Raw genomic sequence first — 20,137 nt, forward strand, 5'->3', positions numbered from 1 at the left:
AGCAGCTAAGAGTAAACTTTCGCAATAGCTATTTAATTCTTTGCCTGATCATCCAGTAAATGTAATAATGCTTCTAATACTTACTATGGTTATCAGTTACTAGTTAATTCCAGAAGAGTAGCCATGTTAGGTATCTTAATACATGCTACTGCAGGGGCATCGGAGCCACTTTCTTCTGGTTTCTTCCCCCATTGCACCTGTAAGGGAGTATGTAGGAACTGCATGAATGGGGCCACTGGTGCATTCTTTCTCATGCATATGTTACCCAGCTGAGGAGACAATAATCCTGGCTATAGCAATTTAAAGGGTTTTATGGAGTACATCTTTCAGGAAAATATTGTTTTGCATTAGATACAAGTGGTTCATGGTGGTGGCAACAGAGGGATCCTATTAAAAGCTGGCAATTGCTTCTTATTCAGATGAGGGAGAAGTTTGCAAATTTTAATCACCTTTAGGAAAGACATGAGAACTTGGAATAAATAGTCTGTCTGAAGGCGACAACAGGAAAATGCTTTAAAAATAATGAAAGCAGACAGGTGGTGCCCTGTCCAATTCCAGAATAATATCGATTTTTACACAACTTCACAAGGAGGAGAAATATGCTACTCTTAGTAAACAACAAACTTGGAGAAGATGTGGGAATTTCCTAGAGTTAAAAAGTTATTTCTCCCTCAAATCTGGAAAAACTGTCTTTAGTTCTAACATTTGCTTCTTTGGTTCATCCCTTCCAATGTGGGTCAGTCTTTGCATTTATATGCCCACCATCTTCTCTTCACTGTTTCATTCATCTGGTGAAGGAGGCCATCACATCAGAAAGATCATGCTCCAATAAGGCAAGTTAGTCTTGAACGTGCCAAAGCATGCCTGACTTCTAAATGAATTGCTCCTGAAGGGCCAATTCAGACATGCATGTATATCACTTGATACTTTATCATTTGGTGACTTGCAACTCGATGTGTGAGCTGCCCCCTTGGAAAACACAATCTGAGGAGACCAGATGTGACATGAAAGCTCTGTCAGCAACATCTGATTTGCAGTAAGTTTAAATATATACTTGACGGCCCAGTCATCAAGTGACATACATGTGAACTTACCCAAAATCTTGTTCCAATTCATAAATCAAAGTCTATTATCTACAACTTAGTTTCTGAACAATGGAAAGAGGAAGGCCAGGGAGAAAGGAAAAGAAACCAAAAGTTATTTTTCATGTTTATATTATATAAAAAGTGGTAGCAGCTAAGATTCAGAAGAACCTAACTCTAAAGCCATTTCTGGTCACTTCCTGTTGTTTGCCGGATGACGTAATAGTTGATTCTCCTACCGTGGCCCGGCTGTTGGTGCCCGGGTTCCCTCCCAGCCTGTAGTTGTTGTAGGCCAGATGGCTGTATGGATTGTATCCCACAAACCCTGGTGTGCTGGGCATTTGCTGATGGAAACAAATGAGACAAAAACACGAATGAGAAATGAGTCCCAACGAGGAGAACACAGAGAAATGAAAATGGTTTGCAATACGGCATGCAAAAGCAACCGGAAGTTTAAACAAGCAAAATGAGGTGTTGCAGCAGCTAGGTCCCTCTTGAGAGGGGCAATTAGCCTGAATGAAACCTGTCAAGAAAACAGAATTTTTCTTTGTAAAATCTTGTCACTGCTTCCAACATGAATGTGGCAATGCTTTATCTCTGACAATTCTAGCTTAAACAGTGTATAATCAATTTCAGCAGAATCTAGTTTGTTAAAAACCTACACAAACCCCTACCAATAATTTGGGGTGGGCAACATATGGGTTGCATCTGGTCCTTGCCAGGCTTCTAAGATCCGCAGCAGCAAATGACTACAGAAGGCTAATATAGAAAAATGTAATTTTTTCCCCATCTACATTTGGCCACTTTAGCTTCCTCCTCTTTGTCGTCGATTTGCTGCATTTGTAGTGTTGCCAAGGCAAGGAAGCAGTAGAAGTGCAGTCTGGAGGGCAAAACCGGTGCTCGGTGCACCCAAAGCTATCAGTACTATTTAGATTGAGTAGTTACTTGTTACTTAGTCACAATTTTTTCTGTGCATAGTAAAATCATGCTCCCCCACCACTCTGAATCACTTTGTTAAAGAGGGGTAAGTTAGCAGCTTTCATCTCAGTTGGCTTCAGAAGGGCACAGAACTACCAAATATAGACACTGACCTCCAAAACCACATCAACTTGGATATACAAACTCTAAGGAACTGTCATCAAATTATCTTAGAACCAGCCAAAAATGTTTAGAGACCTGTCCTTACACAAAACTGAAAACCATTTCAAATTCCTTGACATCAGCATTAGAGAACCAGTGCGGTATATTTTTATTTTATTTATTAAAACATTTTTATGCCGCCCCATTCGCCGAAGCCTCGGGGCGGCTTACAACAATATTGGTCAAAGTGTTGGTCTTAGGATGAGGAGTCACTGTCTTGAATCTCTGACTGATGGGATTCACTGGCTGCATTCAGACAATCGTATCTTCTCTCAGTGAATAGCACTATACAGAATTATTTTGCATGTGCCCAAACTCCCCTCAAGTGAGTCTTGATTAAATCAGGAAGCTTCTAATTAACCACAGATTCTTGATTTGGATGAAACTGAAACTATAATTACTTAGAAGCTTCCTGGTTTAATTGCCACTTGCTCAAATGGGCTCCATGCACAAGCAATGGGATATTGTTTGACTGTGAGTCAGTCCCTCTCTTTCAGCTTAATGCACCTCACAGGATTGCTGTGAGGCTAAAAGGGTAGGGCAAAAATATAATGCACACATAAGTAAAAATTCTGATCACCCAAGTCACCACATATCATGCAAATCTTACTTGTAAGTAAGAAGCAATATATATTTATCATCTATGCTTTTCTGAAGGTTGGTAACAATGTTACGGCATGACGCAGTATTAGAAGATGTCACTGCCCTTCAAAAGGTTCAGAATCAGAACAAGAAAATATTATTCCCCTTCCACCTATGATACAACTGTCCCCCATATCTTCCTTTCCTCCAACATACAGCACAAAACTATAATCCCCAGGGTTTCTTGGGATAGTAAAGGCATGACAATTGTCAAATTAAAGTTCTGACATTTTTTACAGAGGGATCAACTGCAAAAAATATGGGTACTATAAACTAAATTCTAACATTTATATCTGGATCTTTCATCGCCTCTAGTATGACATGGACTAAAGGTCAAGACCTTTCCCACAATATGCACATTTGACTAAAGCAAGCAGTATCATAAAATGTGTACATGATGAGACAGCTGCTTCTGCTATATTGACCCTGATGGGTCAAGGAGATCAGGGAACCTTAGCAGTTCTCTGTAGTTCAAGCTGTACAAGCCACTATGCAACAAGCCACTATGAAAGATTTATTTCTAAACCTGACTAGTCAGGTATCCCATGGCCAACCCAACTAGACCCTGGCAACCCCCTTAGTAATCAGTAATTTCAGGACAAGACTGTAGCTGTCCTTTTGCTTGCTTTGAACCTTCCTTCCAACCTTCCGCTGCTCTCTGCTCCTTCATTTGGATGCCTGAGTCCCTTGAATACGCCAGCCAGTTATGAGACTGACTCCTTTTGAACCTGGCACAAGTTCAGCATGTGGTAAACTTGTCCTCCTGACTCTGCCCATCACCAGAAATGTTCTTAGGCTTCCTTCCCTTCTTCACCATAATCACCTATTTTGTAGGCCACATATTTCCCCTGGAAACTCTATTCTGTGAGACTTTGGATGCATGTCCTATCTTAATACTCTGAATTTCTCTTATTCTGGGCAACTTTCTACTACCTACTAAACATATGCAACATCTTCACTGTTAAAGCTTTACACTTCAATCTTTACTCTCTTTCTTTGTTTTGTCCCTAAAATTTGTCTGTTCCCCAATTCCTGCTTTGGTACCCTTCTGAGGTTGCTTTGTCAACCATGGAAAACAGTTGGTGTGGTTCTTTTTGTGCTGGCTGTGAGGAGGCAGGGGATTAGATTCCAAGCTCTGTAGTTTTAGTGCTGTCTTTGAACTATCCTATGGTCTGACAGCTGAGATTTAGGGGCCACAGGGTTGTTTCCAATATTTAGGGGCCATTGGATGGATCCATAGCTATTGCCAAAAAGCACATTTTAGAAACATACATGCAAAAGTACAGGTTTTCAGAACCAGACAAATATTATAAAACCACTTTGGGAATAAGCCAATAACAGGAAGTGTGCATATTCATTCAGTATCTCTTTAAAATGGTGGCTTAATGGCAGAATCATTGCCTCATAGGCACAAAAATAGAAAAATATCAACAATATGCCTTTGCTGAAATAAAAATAATTCTGAACATGTTCATTTTGGGTATTACATAAGTGAAGCCGGCTGGAGCCTGGGGCCAGACTACATGGCCCAGGAGGTCCCTTCTGCCTTTCTATGTGTCTATGGTTTAGTGGCCTAAGCCAGCATATGAAATGTTTGTGAAATATAAGTGCTTTGCAATTCTGAAACATAGAAAGTTTTAGAAACACAAGTTACAGGGAAGGAGCTGTTATGTTTGGGGGGATTACTGGAGGAAAAGTTTTATTCGCTTGTGTGAAACTCAGCTCTCTACAATGCAACAGACCAAGAGTTGGTTTGGTTGCAAGTGACCGAAGCTCAAATTCCCTCCCAGCCAAGAACACATTGTAGGACCCCAGTCAAGTTATTTTCTCAAGCTGAGCTATATTATGGAATTGGTTAGCTAGCTAAAATGCTGCTGTCAGTTGTTGGAAGAAGGGTAAGCTATAAATGGATCATTCCAACAAGTAATAATTAAGGAATAAAGGAAAAAACTGAAAAAGGTAACCCTCCATATAACAAGTAGTAGCTTTTGAGTACTGGCCTGTAAAATATCCGATGCTCACCTCAACCTTCTCATAAATGGAGGTAGTATACACATTTATATATTAAATATACTCATTAATAAAAGACTGTCAAAAGTATTTGGCCCTTTGTGAAATCCAATGCAGCCCATGGCATCCATACCACTTTCCACACAATACAAGTATTTTCAAGAACAGAAAGACAGTCTTCAGTCTTCATAGACCAAAGAAACTGCCTTGGTAGCAGTTATTATTTTGTACCATGCTATCAGCCTTTCACTTTCTCATGTGCAGTGATGAGCACAGTGTAAAGCATAATATGCTAGAATCTGCAAGCCAAGGTTACTGATCAGGAACCACAGATTTCATTCCTTTCTGTGTGTGTACGTGTGTTCGTCCCCCCCACCCCCACACTTTGCTTCTCATTATCTTTGTATGTTCTGGTTCTTTTTGAGAATATATAGGCTACTCATCAAAAACACAAACAAACAAAAACTTGCATGTAAGTATCCCAGTTCACTGTGCATTTGCTACCCGAGGGTTTCTCAGACAGACATCTGAAACAGCTTGCTGGGATCCTTATGAATAAGCTGTTCACAGGTTCCGAAACCTATGGCCACCGAACCAGCTGTAATGGTGAAGGTGGATGAACATCAGGAACATGTGTTGGAGGGATTAATGCTCATCAAATGGAGAAGGAATTAATATCATCTGGTTAAAAAAGGTGGGTGATACACACTGCTGTTTAACAACTTTATTAAACACCTGGGAGCAAACTTGAGCACACATGGTAGATGGTAGAAGCTTCTCTTACCATCGGCTAGAAAGTACAGCTATAGGCAACAGTGACCATACATAAAGATAAAGTCAGAATCTAAGGAATAAGACCGAGAGAAATTCTAGTCTTGCTCAGAAAAATATTAAACTATGTTTTATCAAGGAAAAAAACAGCAAAGTTATGGAAATGAACAACCGTGGAATACTGTATACCCTCTTTCCACTGTAGTTCCATCTTGCCAACCCTGATCTGAGGCTTGTGGGAGTGAACTGTCTGCCATTGTATAAAAACCAGCAAAGCTGTGGATCATATCATAGTCTACTATCCTGGTTTGCAGAGCAAAGGCAAAGCATCATCTGCTGGTTTGGACAAAATGACAGACTGTGGCTTCTTTCCTTGATCTGTGTCAGAAGCAGAAGTAGCATGCAGGAAAGGAGCTTTTATGATGTCCCATTATGTCTGAATCACCCACTGTTTTATCAGCTAGCTACCAGTTTGTGTGGTTGTTGCTATGCTCCCTATGCGAGTAGCAAATTTCATGTCTAATATAAACATGCACTCAGAAACAATCAATAAAAGTAAAATTATTAACACCCAACCTTCTAGTTTGGTTACAGCCCACCTAAAATGAAAATCCTGAAGATATTTCAGTATCTCCCCACAAAAAGACAGCTTTACAATTGACTTGCAATAACTGGGAGTGTCTGTGTAGGTGCCCATGCAAAACTATATAAAACTCTCACATATTCTCAATGTTAGAAAGCATGATATATCACAAGATGGTAAATGTTCAAGCATTAGTTCACATAGTTATGTTTTCTTTAGCTATTCATGCTATGCAAAAATCAATTCATTTATTTCATGTGTAATACTTATTTATATCTATATCCTATTCTTCAACAGACTTCTCAGGGCAGCTAACAATCAAGTGTATTGTCAACAGTACAAAACACAGCATATCTAAAATACAAGATTTAAAAAATGTTGTTGTGGTTAGTTGCAAAGTCGTGCCTGACCCATCACAACCCCAAGGACAACATTCCTCCAGGCTCTCCTGTCCTCCACCATCCCTTGGCGTTCACCCAAGCTCACACCCACTGCCCCTGTGACTCCATCTAGCCACCTCATCCTCTGCTGTCCCCTTCTCTTTTTGCCATCAATTGTTCCCAGATTTTAAAAAAATAAACCAACATAAAACTGTAAAAGCAGCTTAAAATCCCACTGCTGGCACATTTTGCTATAGGACTAGATTAGGAACTATATGGGACAGAAAACTGACATTGTCAAAGTCCAGAAGAGCAACCCATAAAATTTTGTATGGCTCATATTGTTAGATCATTAACTAGTTATGAGCAAGTGAAATTTATCTCACCAGTCCGCAAATGATTTTATTGGCTGCTGGTCCACTGAGCACATTTAAAAATGGTTCTAGTAATCTTTAAAGCCCTATAATGTTTGGGATTTGATGGGTGTAAATCATTTGCTTCTACATGGACCTCCCTGTATGTTTAGATCCTATGCAGAAGTGCGTCCAAGAGCTTAAGTAGGTAGTGATAAGAGGGAGGTGTCAAAATGGACAGAGAGAATGTACTCTGCAACTGTTCATCTTTGCACACCCCCACAGAAGTCTGCCTAGTGTTGAACGTCATGCCCTTGGGCACCAGGAGAATGTTTTATAGGCCAAGTATTTCAAACTATGTTTTGGATTTGCTTTAATGCTGATGTGCTTTTGTGAATCAACTGTTTTAATTACACTGTACACTGCCCAGACATTCTGATGACATTCTGTGTTTTCAGCACTTCCAGTTTTTAAAGTCTTTCTTTAATTATCACTTGTGAGCCATTCTAGAAAATGAAATACGACGGAAACGTATTTGCATAGGGTTACTTAGGTATTCTGTGGGTGGCACAAAATTATTAGTGAAAATAGTTTACCTTCTGAAATTATGAAATATTAGTCTCCGCACATTCACAAAATTTCATCTCCCATGGAAGCAGAATTTGGAACATTGAGAGATCTCAAAGGACAGGGAGTTATACTCCTTATAGGGACCCAAGTGGTAAAATTTATTTGATGAACATGAGCTCTAAAGAAAACAGTGGAATTTCCTTCTATGTAAACGTTGCAGGAACAGAATGTTGGGACAGCAGGATAAAACAATATTAGACAGTGGGGGTTCTATCTCTTATCCAAAGAGCCATAGAGTTCTTTGAGCCTGGAGCCAACAGATTGGTAAGTTTTTTTAAACTGATATAGCCCAAGTAAGAAGGCTGTCAGTAGAAGGGTATTATTTGTAATGTAGCGATCATTAGATCATATTATCCCAAAATAATGGGGAATCTTTAGAAGAAAGGCAATACAGTCATAGATTAATAAAAACAAATAAAAAATATAGCACTGACATAGGGAAAGGAGAAGGGATTCAATCCACCCTTCTTTTCAGTATTCCAAATTCTGGACACTTCCCAGCTCTGGAATTCTCCGAAGATTCACAAAAATTAAGGCAATTAAATATTTTTCCCTTGGACAAGAATCTACTGATCAGAGAAAATGCAAGAGTATAAAATGGACACTCTTTCAGTATTTATTTCAGTGTTTTTAAACTATAGTTCTATAAATGTAGGTGCTTTATCCAGATGAGTTCATATGTATATATGAACCCGAAGGGCTGCAAATATATAAATTACTGCTCTTGGACAGTCCAGTAAGTGTGTAAGTTGCAGCTCAACTCTGCAAATAGGCCCTGGAAGCACCTTGGATCCAAATGTTCGCAAGCAGTGGAATCTATAGACCTAGACTGAATCCTAACCTTCTGCTCTTTGGAAGACTTTTTTTTAAAACAAGTTTGCTTTAGTCACTGTATATATCAAATGCATTCCTAATATTTTTGCTCAGAAAGTAATTCTACAACCATTATTCAAAACTCAGTTGTCAGTTTCAATATGGAAATAAAACCATATATCATTTGGACCAGCACTTTTGCTTCTCCCTCTTTTGGAATAAATTCAACATAAAATTATTAGAACATGAAAATTTGCAAACACCTATTATTATAAACACACAACTTGCATTTTCTCTGATTTTCAAGAAAGTGGAGTTTTCAGCAAGATTATTTGGAGGGATAACAATAACTTAAGCTAAAGATGCAGTCCCAGCAAGCAACAAAAATGCATTTTTTTCAAGTTAAGCCAAATGGTATACCAAAAAGGCTCAAATTATACTTTAGGCGATAGTGCATATATTCTGTACATGTTAGACCTCAGTTCTAATTCTTGAAAATGACATTTAAGAGAACTCCAGAAGTAAGGCTGCCAAAGACCTGTGCAGTATGGATTTGAATCAGAGTTTAACCATATTCAGAGAGCAGAACTGCTGGTCTGATTCTTTATACCCTTTCTGTGGGAATAAGATGAAGACAGACTTCAGAGTCTGAGAAGAGAAATACATCCATACTTACGGTTGTGGGGGCTGGGGTGGGAGGGGGGGCATAAGACGGCCTTTCTGTTTCAAAAAGAAAGGGAAAAAAGAATGACTATGTAAAGGAGGTGGAACATAGAGACTGTAATGAAAGTTTTTGAATAGCAAATCAAAATGTGAATGGTGGAGCAAAAAAAGAAAGGAAGAAAGAGGAAAGGCTGTAAGTTTAGAAAACACTTGAAACACTATTACAGGAATGCCCAAGTTGTGGTTTGTGAGTGCAGTTCCTAAGAAGTTGAGGACATTAACAGAACAAGCAAGCCCAAATAATTTAACAGTTAACAGATTGACTCTTTGTACATCCCTTCACCTTAATTAAGCATGAAGACTGATGGCTGATACAGTTCTCTCCTGTGACTATACCCCTTGTATTTTGTATGTATATTACTTATTTGCAAGTTCCCCAGTGTCGAAATGTGTGTGTGTGTGAGAGAGAGAGAGCAAGAAAGCGAGAGCGTGCAAGTGAGCAAGTGCAAGCAGTGTCAGGAGTCTTTTTACTGTGCAAGCAGTGTCAGGAGAGTGTAAGACAGCACAATCAGAGTGACTGCAGTTGTGGTCAGTGGTACAAGCAACAAGAGCTGCAGGGTTCTGATGCAGGAAATCCTCACCCGTAACCCCATTATAGGGATAGCAGACCAAGGAAAAATAGCAGTAAAAAGGGTATAGAGAAAGGAATGGAAACAGTATTTGCGGAACAGTGTGTCTTCTTCTTGGTCACCTTGAACCACTTTGCATGACAGAACATCCCACTGTGGGTTAGTTCAACCTCAAGGAAGTATGGCATGTGCTAGCTGCCATTATGAATAAGCAATTCCCAGACAGAGGCTGTTGTGGATTCTTATGCCGGCCAAGGTTATTTGAGGGTTAAGCCACCCTTGTATAATCTTAAATTGGACAATCCTCAGATGACCCCACTAGCAGGGACTGGATGAAGGGTGCAAATTCATAATGGTGGCTGGCATGCACTACAGCACCTCATGGATAAACTAATCCATCACGGGCTGTCATGTTTTACAAACCAGATCACTTAATTTGATCCAGAGATAAGGCAAAAGGGAAGCTTTCATAGTGTATAAGGTTCTCTGAAGGGCCATATCTAGCCCATGGACCAGAGGTACCTTGATTTAGAAAGTGCAGCCATCATCAGCACTGAGCAATGGAATGAAATAATTTGGATATGATATACTAAACAAAAAAACTTCTGCTAAACTTACTTGACATTTTGGTAGTTCAACCAGATGACATTAGATCTGAAAAATATTAATAGAACAAAATTGTAAAACATGTTCTCTTTTGACACATGCATAAAAATTATCCCAACACACTCCACTAATGACATCAATAACTAAAGTCCATAACTGAGAGAGTGGCCATCAGCCAAACACAAAACAAGATTGTGTAATTCCCTAGTATTACTAATGTCAGTACGGACACACCCCTCATATATCGATCCTCACTAATAGCAGAAAGTGGGGACTATTTGAAACCAAGTACTTCCAGTGGTGAGGAAATAATTCTGAAAGCATTCCCTTTCCCCTCCATTATTCCGGCACAGGGAAATACATAGTGTAAAGGAGAAGCAAAATCACATTATAAACTGACTAAAGATACTTAGCTTTACCTGAATTCATCTTACTGTGATGCAGAAAAAGCAGTAATGATCAAGCTCTGCTTGTAATACAAGGAGCAAATCCCTCACCTCTGGTAACACATGAACAACTATGGTCATGCAAGTGCTTTCTTAAACACCTCACAGCCTGATTTAGACTACAATCCTATGCAGGGATAGACAGGTATAAAAGGCTTAAAACATTCTCTAGCCAACCATGCTGGGAGATGGCTATTTTTTGCCTAAAGATACATATAATAACATCCTCAAACATTTTGGAAAGTATGTAGCATAGCTCTCCCATTACAACCCAAACCCCATTTTTTTCAACTTGCTAGCTAGCTGGTAATTAATAAGGAGCATTTAAATTAGGAGAGCATTTAAGGTTCTGTTCCATTCATGCTTTCTGAGACTTGAGTTTCACATCTTCTCTCTCCACTTGCCAGCTGGACTCTACTATGAATTAATTTCTCTCAGATCAAATAGTAGCTCTAGAACATATTGCCCACTTCTGTTCTACTGTGCAGTTGTCTGCAGAGGGACCATCCAGACCTTGTGCATAGAACAGGAATAGATAATGTGCAGCTCCCAAAAGTGTAAAAGTTATTTTTAATGGAATTACATCCAGAGTATGCATTTAAAAATTTTTTTTGCCCCTTTTAGTACTTGTTAGCTATTACAGAGGAACAAAAAGGGTCAATATTTGCTTGAAAACAAGCAGCTGCTCCCAATGCCATTTTTAATTGGAGGGTTTTGGCACCATGGGGGCATAAATGGCAAAAAAGGTATCTGGTCTTCTCAAAGTTAATTACTTGAAGATCAATCAACTCCAGTTAAAATGAGTCAGGTAGCAGATGACAGGAAAGACCTATGCCTGAGACCTTAGAGAGCCATTGTCAGCCAGAGTACCCAATAAAGGGCTAGACAGATGTACAAGTAGTATGACCAATATTGAACTAGATGTAAATAGTATAAGGAAGTTTCCTATGTTATTAGCCTGAGTCATCTAGTGCCATTGTATAGTAGATACTTCTAATGTGATGTACTTTTCTATTAGCCTCTGCTGGTAGTGCACAGGGATTACACTGGGGTCTGCTTTAAGTGGAATTATGAAAAATTATTTATATTTTATTATTTTTGCAGGGAGCCCTTTGATACCATCCCCCATATACTAGATGAGAAACATATTGCCCATCAATAATATACATCCTCATCCTTTTTGACCTTCAGAGAGCACCATCATGTATTAAAATCCAGGAAAACTCTCTTTCACTAAAACAAAGCACATATCCCACACTTGTTTCGAAGGGAAATGCTTTTTCCTCACTTCCCAACATTAGTGGCAATTCCATAACAGTGGGGGGCATAGCAGGGGAAAAATGGCTCCCAATAGCACGAACATTGCCCATCCCACCTTCCTGCAACTAAGTCTAAGCTTGTGATCCTAAAAATTAAGTAGGACAGTAAAGTTCCATAAAATTATGGATTTACCCTGAAAAAATGCTTAGTGTTGTGCAGCAAATAGGTTTAAATGAAATCATTATTATCCCTGTTTACTATTTCCCTCTCTCCTCTATTGTCTACAGTGTTTGATATACAGATTATAAACACCAAATGTCTAAAAATGCCCCCCTTCACTTCTTAAATTCACAGGCACTTCTACAGCACTAAACAAAAGCAAAATTTACAAAGTTGCAATAACTGGATGTTGCTTCTTTGTAGCTGGGCTGGGACAGGACCCGATGCATTTCTGTGCAATATAACTTTGGGGGGGGGGGCCGGGGGGGAGTATGCTTTTACTCTTCCCCCGCTAGCAGTTGAAACCCTAGCCTGTTTGAGTTGCTGATGTAATATGGCTATGTCTGTAGCACCCAAATAATAGATTAGAACGTTCACCAAATATTTCAAGCATTCTCTCCCCCTCCCCCTGTAATCCTTATAACTTTTAAGATTATAATCATGATACTGTGGATGAAGGAACTGGAACCTATGAGAATACCAGCATGCCTACAAGCAGCTACCAAATGTACGAGAGAAGTATGATCTGAAGCAATCAACATAAGATGGGTTTTGAATTTTCTAAAATGATTTACTTGTGATATCTAGGCATAGCTATCCAGAAATAAGGCCCATTAAGTTGAATGCAGCTTATTCCGTGGTTAAGTGTGCAAAGGATTGAAACTTTAAGGCACAATCATGTGCATACTTGGGCAGGGAAAAGTCATACAACTCCCAGCTTTCCCCAGCTGGTTGGAAAATGCTAGAAGTTATTTAGATAGGGAAAACAGGAGTCCTACATGTGACCATAATTTATTTTTCTTGTTGTTGAAAATACAACCTAATACTGCAAATTATTTCCCAGTCTATGGCAGAAAACATCTGAATTAAAAAGTATTGCCAGATTGGATAATTAATTTTATCAGATTTTTCTAAATAGTGGAGCTCGGAGACGAGGGACTGGCAGATCTGTGCTTGCGCCAGGGGCTCATCGCCGCCACTGCGGCGGGCGAGAGGCAGCCCAGAAGACGAGCCTTCTTCACACCCTCCTCTAGGTAGGAAGCCCCACCTCCGCAGCGGCCACGGGAGGAGAGGCTGTGCGGTTCCTAAGAAAGAAGGAGGTCTCTCCGCAGCTACATCCGGACCGGGCCCGGCAAACTCACCAGTTCCAAAAGGGCCTCAGGCCTCGCTTCTTTGTTTCCGACCCGAAACAAACGGCGACGGCAGGAATGGTGGGCAGGGAGAGGAAGACGAAGAGGCTGCCGTAGCTTCCGTTTCCGTTTCAATACTTTCCACAGAAACTTTCCTCTCTTGCTCAAAATAGAAACGAACAAAATTCCTCAACCCTGCCACGGCTTCTCCGAATAAATAAGTCCCCCATTTTGGTTGAAGATATTCTTCCTAGTCTTCTTCCTTACTTACAAAAGAAACTGCCCTTAGGCAGTAGCGAAACAGTGAATCCGTTTTAAAATTACATTTACCGTAACCGTAAACTTGAAGCGGGTGGGGTTAGGTCACGTGAGGACGAAATGACGTTTTCCAGAAAAGCGTGTGCAGGTGGGCGGGTGGTATTTTCAAAAGGGATAAACCATTGACTTCAGGGTGGCTAAGCTGGCAAATTTACAGTGAATCAACCAAGAGAAAAGTGGATGCCCGAGGATCATATTCTAGTTTTCAGTGTCTTGGCATTATTACACTCGCAAGGAACTCAAGCGCTTCTCCTTTCCATTTTATCCTCACAGCAACCATGACCGGTCCAAAGGGCCCCCTGGGTTTCAGGGCTGAATGTGGACCAGAACCCTGATGAACTGAGTCCCTGACCCACACTCTTAACCAGTACACCTCAGAGGCTCTGTTTTATTTCCTGCTAATACAGGTGTCTGAGCTGTAAAGATACGTTTGTTTTAAAAATATTAGTGTTTACCTGAACCTTTGAGAACAGCTCAGTTACAAAAAAATAAAAATAAAAAATCAGATTTTAGATGAAAAGCAATGTTAACAGGAAATTTTCCAGACATCTTTTTTTGCAAACATACACTGTCTGGAGAAACAGCCAACTGTCAAGTCATCTCAAAGGTGTTTTCTTCCTCTGCTACACAATAAAATAACTATATATTCTATTGAAGGGTAACACTGAATACTTTGAAGTCAGATTAGAAGAGTCTTAAATCTATCAGATTAAGTATTATGTCAGTTAAGGTGTGCCATTTTCTTGTGGGCAGGTTTGTATTGTGTGTATTTAGATGAAAAAAGTCTATCAACATTCTTTTGGCATGTTTGAATAGAGAAAAAGGGGATTGCAAAATTAGATGAGATTTATATGGCTTAACAAAATATTTAATTTTAATAAGGGATTTGTGTAGTCATTGGTCTTGAATGTTAGCTATTTGTTTGGTTTGCCAAATCTGTTTTTACACAGCTCAGTGAACAGAAATGTTTTTGCTTTTATCAAAGTGTTGCTTTTCTTTTTGTAATTTTGTTATTATCAATGCTACTTTCAGTTAAGGAAAAGGTTGTTATTCTTTGAGATAAAAAAGTAACAATTGTAGTTGGCAGTGACCGCATAGACAAGGTTGCCTTATTACATGTGTGACAGAACTTCTGGAACTTTGGAGGGTGGAGTTTTCGGTGGTAATAATTTTGATTGTCCAGTAATTATATGCTCCGTCTTAAGCAAATATTTTTGGACCTACTAGGCAATCAGTGAATAGAAGGGTCTTGGCAAAACCAAAGACAGAAATTAACATGTTGTTGTTGTTGTTTTAAGTATGAGACATTGTTTGCTACCTTTATTTATGAACCTTACTGGGGAGGCAGTTGTGTCTCATGAACAAACTCAAGGAATTTCCTTGTGCTAATTAGCAATTCATCTACACACTAACACTTTATGAATGAACTCACAGTGTCTTATTGATCTCTGCTGGACAGTTCTGTGCAATGCTAGGATGACCCCTTTGAACCCAGAGAATATTACTATGCTGTGGCTTTTGATTCCCCCCACCCCCGCCCCCATTGATCACAAAGCTACATAGAGGTTTGGTGATCTCTGTATCAATATCTTCCAAGACACATCATGTATTCACTTATGGCTTTACCTAGCAACTAACCTTACTGAAGGGTTGTTTTCTCCCTGATGTTTTCTAACCCTTGGATTATCAAACTGAGTGGCCAGCTCTTGGACGCAACTATTTTTTCCTACTTCTGTATCTATCAGGTTAAACAGGCCTAAAAAGAGCAGCTGTTAAGTAGGCCTAGTAGATGAATGTTGTTGGCAGCCTGAACAAATACCTCTTCATGCTCTGAAATAAGTCAGCATTTCTTGATATGATAAAACAATCACATTCTCTTGGGCTAAGTGGAAGTGGTTAGAAGTTCAAGTTTTGGTAATTTGGTTCTTATCTGTCTAACTAATATAAGAAGATGCTATTTGGTGACTATTGCTTTACTCCTTGGTGTTTATTTTGCAGGGTTACAACTATCCAACCTTTTTAAATATGTGATTATGGTGAGCAATATCTGTTATGTGGAAGATAGTACAGTGGTAACATGGCTCATGAATTCAATCCATTCCAGGACTCTGGTCGTGATGCAAATTGGTTGTGAGCCAAGTTAAATTTCCCCATAAGGTTCAATGTAAATAAGGTTAATCCATTCTGTAACCATTTTTTTTTAATCAGAAAAATGTGAAGCAAAGTGACAAAGAACAACAAAGATCGTGGCCATTTCCCCCCCACCACCACCCTGAACACAAGTGTGGCCATCTCCCTGCCCCCCTGCCCCCCCAGCACGACCGAGATCATGCCCATCATCCCAGCGCGCTGGAGCGGGGGAGACAGGCATGAATGGGGAGCACTGGGGGAGGGAGAGACAGGCATGATCACGGCCATCTCTCCACGCCCCTGAGTGGGGAGATGACTGTGATCGTGCTGAAGGCAGGGGGGAGATGGCCGAGATTGCACCCATCTTTCCTGCAGGAACGCCCCCGTGATCATGCATGTCTTCCCTGCATGAATGCAACTGCGATCTTGGCCATCTCCCTGCTCGGGGAGGGGGGAATGGTCACAATCACGCTGGTTGGCGGAATGGGGGGGATGGCCGGGATTGCGCCCATCTTTCCTTCAGGAGTGTGCCTGTGATCACGCACGTCTTCCCTGCATGAACACAAGTACGATCGTGGCCATCTCCCCACTGGGGGTGGGGAGATGGCTGCGATCTTGGTCGCCACCCAATGCAGAGTTTGCGACCCAAGTCAATATTTTCACGAAATTTTTGTTCGCGACCTGATTCGGTTGTGAACTGAGGCGTTCGCGAGCCGAGGCACCACTGTATCTGATTAGTATGCTGATTATACCTGACCTCATGCTTCATTTAAATCAGATACTCCAACAAGTGCCTTTATAGGGGAATGAGGGTCAGTAAGTTAAACCTTTACAGGAGAGAGTTTATTATTTGACTCGCAAAGGTACTCATGACTGTCTTGTAACAGTTTTGACTGTAAATTTATGTATTTAGAGTATTTGTATGCCATTCTTTTGCATAGCCTCAGGACGGCTTACATAAATAAGAATAAAACAGAATACAAATAAAATCCAGATCCACCCTGGCTGCAGATTAAAACCTATATAGCTAATGTTAAACGATTAAAATGTTGTTGAAAGAAAAAGGTCTTTAAATAAAAATTGGCTGTGATCTTGCATCTGGGGTTCATGGATTGGTTACATCCCGTCTAGATTACCATAATATGCTTTACATGGGAAAAGGGTTCAGGAGCTTCAACTGATTAATTTTCTGGCTGGGCTGTGAAGGATCAGTCATAAGATGTCACTCATAGTGCAGTTATATTGTTTGCTCAATCCAAAGTGCTGGTTTTCACCTTCACAGTGCTAAATAGTCTGGGTTCTGAACAGCATTCTTAACACCTTCTCCAGTGTGTGCCTTATTCTTTAATACCATTTGAGAAAAGCTGCCCCTATTTTTATAGGGTGGTCGTGTGTGTTCTCTTTCACAGAGAATGATTTGAAGGGCTACCACATTCTCTCTTTGAATGTGTTTTTCATTTGAAGGGCTGACCTGTCCAATTCCAGTTTAAAGATAATGAATCATAAGAACTGTTGGCCATCAGCTGTTGCCCAAACAGGCACACAGGCCATCATCTTCCACATGTGATAAGATGTACTGTATCTCTAGTTCAACCATAAAATAGTAATTTTAAAGTTTGTATCTCTATATAAACTAGTATATGTGATTCTTATGCAAATCTGCTTCCTTTTTATTTTTTGGAGACTTATAATTATGATTAGGTGTGGAGCAAAGACTTTTCCACTGCAGTATAAGCTGTGTGGAACTTTGTTCTGCAGGCAATACTTGCTGGATACTGTATTGGGTGTAATTTTGTTTTTTGTCATACCACTTAGCTTTTAGAGCTATTTTTGGGGCGGAGGGGCAGGCAGGTAATCTTATCAGTTTCCCTGCATGCTGAACTGCAGGAAAATTGACTAAATAATTGAAGAAATCACAGACATTTGACAAATTCTTCTCTGATTGCTGACAATCACATATGAATACCTCTCTCATTGCTGTATTGAGAAGATTCACAGGACATAATGGTAATATTAGCCAGACTCAATTTTATTATTTGCATACAGTGGTGTCATTTACTTTGGTAAATTCATATCCCCATGGTTTTTAATGTTCAACATTAGTTTTTAATTTTGAAATTAAATGTTGTAAAAAGTACAAATTAAGTTCCAACAAAAAAGGGAAAAGGTGCAGAGTAATTAGGCAGTTTTACATTCAGAATGCCATGTAATCAAAAATTAACAATGCTAGATCAGTTTATTGATCAAATGTTAACAGGAGACATACTATTTCAGGTTATAGAACAAGAACCTGCAGTAGAAATGCTTCATTTGCATGTTGTTAAAAGTTGGAAGTTCATGAATTTCAGCAAGGCATTTGCTGTGTCTTTTTTCCTGTAATGCATGCCATATGTAATAAGGCAACCATTGATACCTTAGCAAAATTATTACATGCGACTGAAGACCTAAATAAACATTGAACCTGATTCTCCAAGATATACAGACAACATGTAGTGCCCTCTAATTTAAAAGTATATCCACAAAGAAAGCACAATAATTTAATTATAAGTTCATTTTAAAAAGCCAAATACCTGTTTTCACATTTAGTTTATAGTATTTTAAAAACAAGAATTTTACTGTCTGCAGCATAGAAAGAAAGACATGCAATCCCATCTAAAATGGTTAGATGGTGACTTGAGTTTCCAAGGTGGTAGAAACAGATGATGTATCTGTGCTGTGGAAACAAAATCCAGTGAATCTTTGGGATGTTTGGTATGAACACAGAAGGTGGTGAGTTTGAATTATGCTTCTCTCCACTGTTTCCCATGACCTTACCTTTTCAAGAAAAGTCATGCTGTCCTAGATTAGGGAATAAAACATTCTGTCTTCCTGTGTATAAGGCAAATGTCACAAAAAGTGTCTAAATCCAGCGCCCAAAGAATCATTTTAGGCATAGAAAAAAGCTAACCCATTCAGATTTTTTTCTTCTTAACTATTGAAAAGCAGCCCCCCACGCCTTGCCACAGATAGCTTTTGAAACTCATTTCTGTTTCAGTAGTACTTTACCATACAATTTGAAAAAGTATTGGTCAAACTGTTGGACGTGCTAAGTAGTTGTGCCATTCTTTGGAACTTTGGCTATAGATAACTTCGATCTTTGGTATTCCAGACTAAAGATTCAGATAACCTGTCATTCTATTCATTGTATAAACAGAAGGTATAACAGACACTTTTCACCAGTGGGGAAAAATGATTTTGCTTTTCTAGTATCCATTTGGACCAAGGGTACTTTTGCAAACAGACTGTTAGGAATACCATTTGGTTTGGGATGCCTCACCTCCAGAAGTGAATTTTGCATCAAAAATAGGAGAAAATTGGATTGCTAACACATGAAAATTCTGTAAGTGCAGCTTTTGAAGGAAGACATGAACTCATGGCCCCTTAATGGCTAATTATAGCACACATTATTATAGGTGATAATCAGGCAACAGGTTAGACTGTTAAAAAGCCATAGCTTTTGTAATGTTTTTTGCTTGTAATTGTGCGATAGCTGAATTGGCATGATGGAGCACAAATGTAAAAATATTTTACTTCTCCCTGGTTGGCTTATTATGAGAAGATGCTCTACATGTAAGACTTGAGCATGATTTTGGCTTCAGTTTGTAGCCCTTTTTAGCTTCATTTGATCAGCTGTAGATCCAGTTGATATGATCATATGGCAGACTTCCCTAACTTGGTGCCTTCCAGATGTTTTGGACTACAATTCCTAGCATTCTGGATCCTTGGCCATGCTGACCGATGGGAGTGGAGGTCCTAACATCTTGAAAGGATTAGGTTTTGAAATGGCAGCCAAATGTTATAGGCACGGACATAATCATCAGTATTTTATACTTGAAATATCTTTATCCCTGTTATTGTTGTAACTACCAGGCTTCTGCTGAAACCCTGGATATTTCAAAATCAATAGCTTTGCCACTGGTTTCTAAGAAACCAGGATTTCAATCTATTGTGATTACAATAAATGTTTTCCATTCAAAAGTATGAGTTGGCAAGTCATTAAAGAAACCAGTAAACTATTTAAAGCCTTTGAGAAAAAGGTTAACAATCTAAGCAAACATAGGAAAATGCTTTGAAAAAAATCCTTGCAAACAGTTGCTTTTCAAGGAAAGTTTCTCCTTGGTCAAAGTCACAATGAAAGGGTAGTAAGAAATATACCAAACAGGCCATTTGACATGGCCTACATATTGGGCTGGTTTGCACATCACAATAAGCTGATGTGACAACAAGGCACCTTGAAACAGACAAGCGAGACAACCCACCATGGGTTGCTGTGTTGTGCAAACCAGGTTAATG

General features: G+C 39.5%; 1 protein-coding gene across 3 annotated transcripts in view; it reads right to left on the bottom strand.

Annotated features, from left to right (window-relative positions):
* The window catches only part of SMARCE1 (SWI/SNF related, matrix associated, actin dependent regulator of chromatin, subfamily e, member 1), a 32,678-nt gene extending 19,195 nt beyond the window's left edge, over window positions 1-13,483 (bottom strand). Inside the window, exons 1-4 of one of the 3 annotated variants that reach the window (XM_044446955.1) lie at window positions 13,370-13,483; window positions 10,315-10,350; window positions 9,081-9,124; window positions 1,322-1,426 (exon numbers count right to left, since the gene is read on the bottom strand). In XM_044446955.1, coding sequence (XP_044302890.1) covers window positions 1,322-1,426; window positions 9,081-9,124; window positions 10,315-10,321 — 156 coding nt within the window. In that variant the 5' untranslated portion in view covers window positions 10,322-10,350; window positions 13,370-13,483. Of the gene's footprint in view, window positions 1-1,258; window positions 1,427-9,080; window positions 9,125-10,314; window positions 10,351-13,369 lie in introns of all 3 variants that reach the window. The other 2 variants (XM_044446953.1, XM_044446954.1) reach the window with 2 other exon arrangements.
* Between the last annotated feature and the right edge of the window lie 6,654 nt (window positions 13,484-20,137).

The sequence above is a fragment of the Varanus komodoensis genome, unplaced genomic scaffold, assembly GCF_004798865.1.
Source record: "Varanus komodoensis strain SLA01 unplaced genomic scaffold, ASM479886v1 scaffold50, whole genome shotgun sequence".
In the NCBI taxonomy this organism is placed as follows: domain Eukaryota; kingdom Metazoa; phylum Chordata; class Lepidosauria; order Squamata; family Varanidae; genus Varanus; species Varanus komodoensis.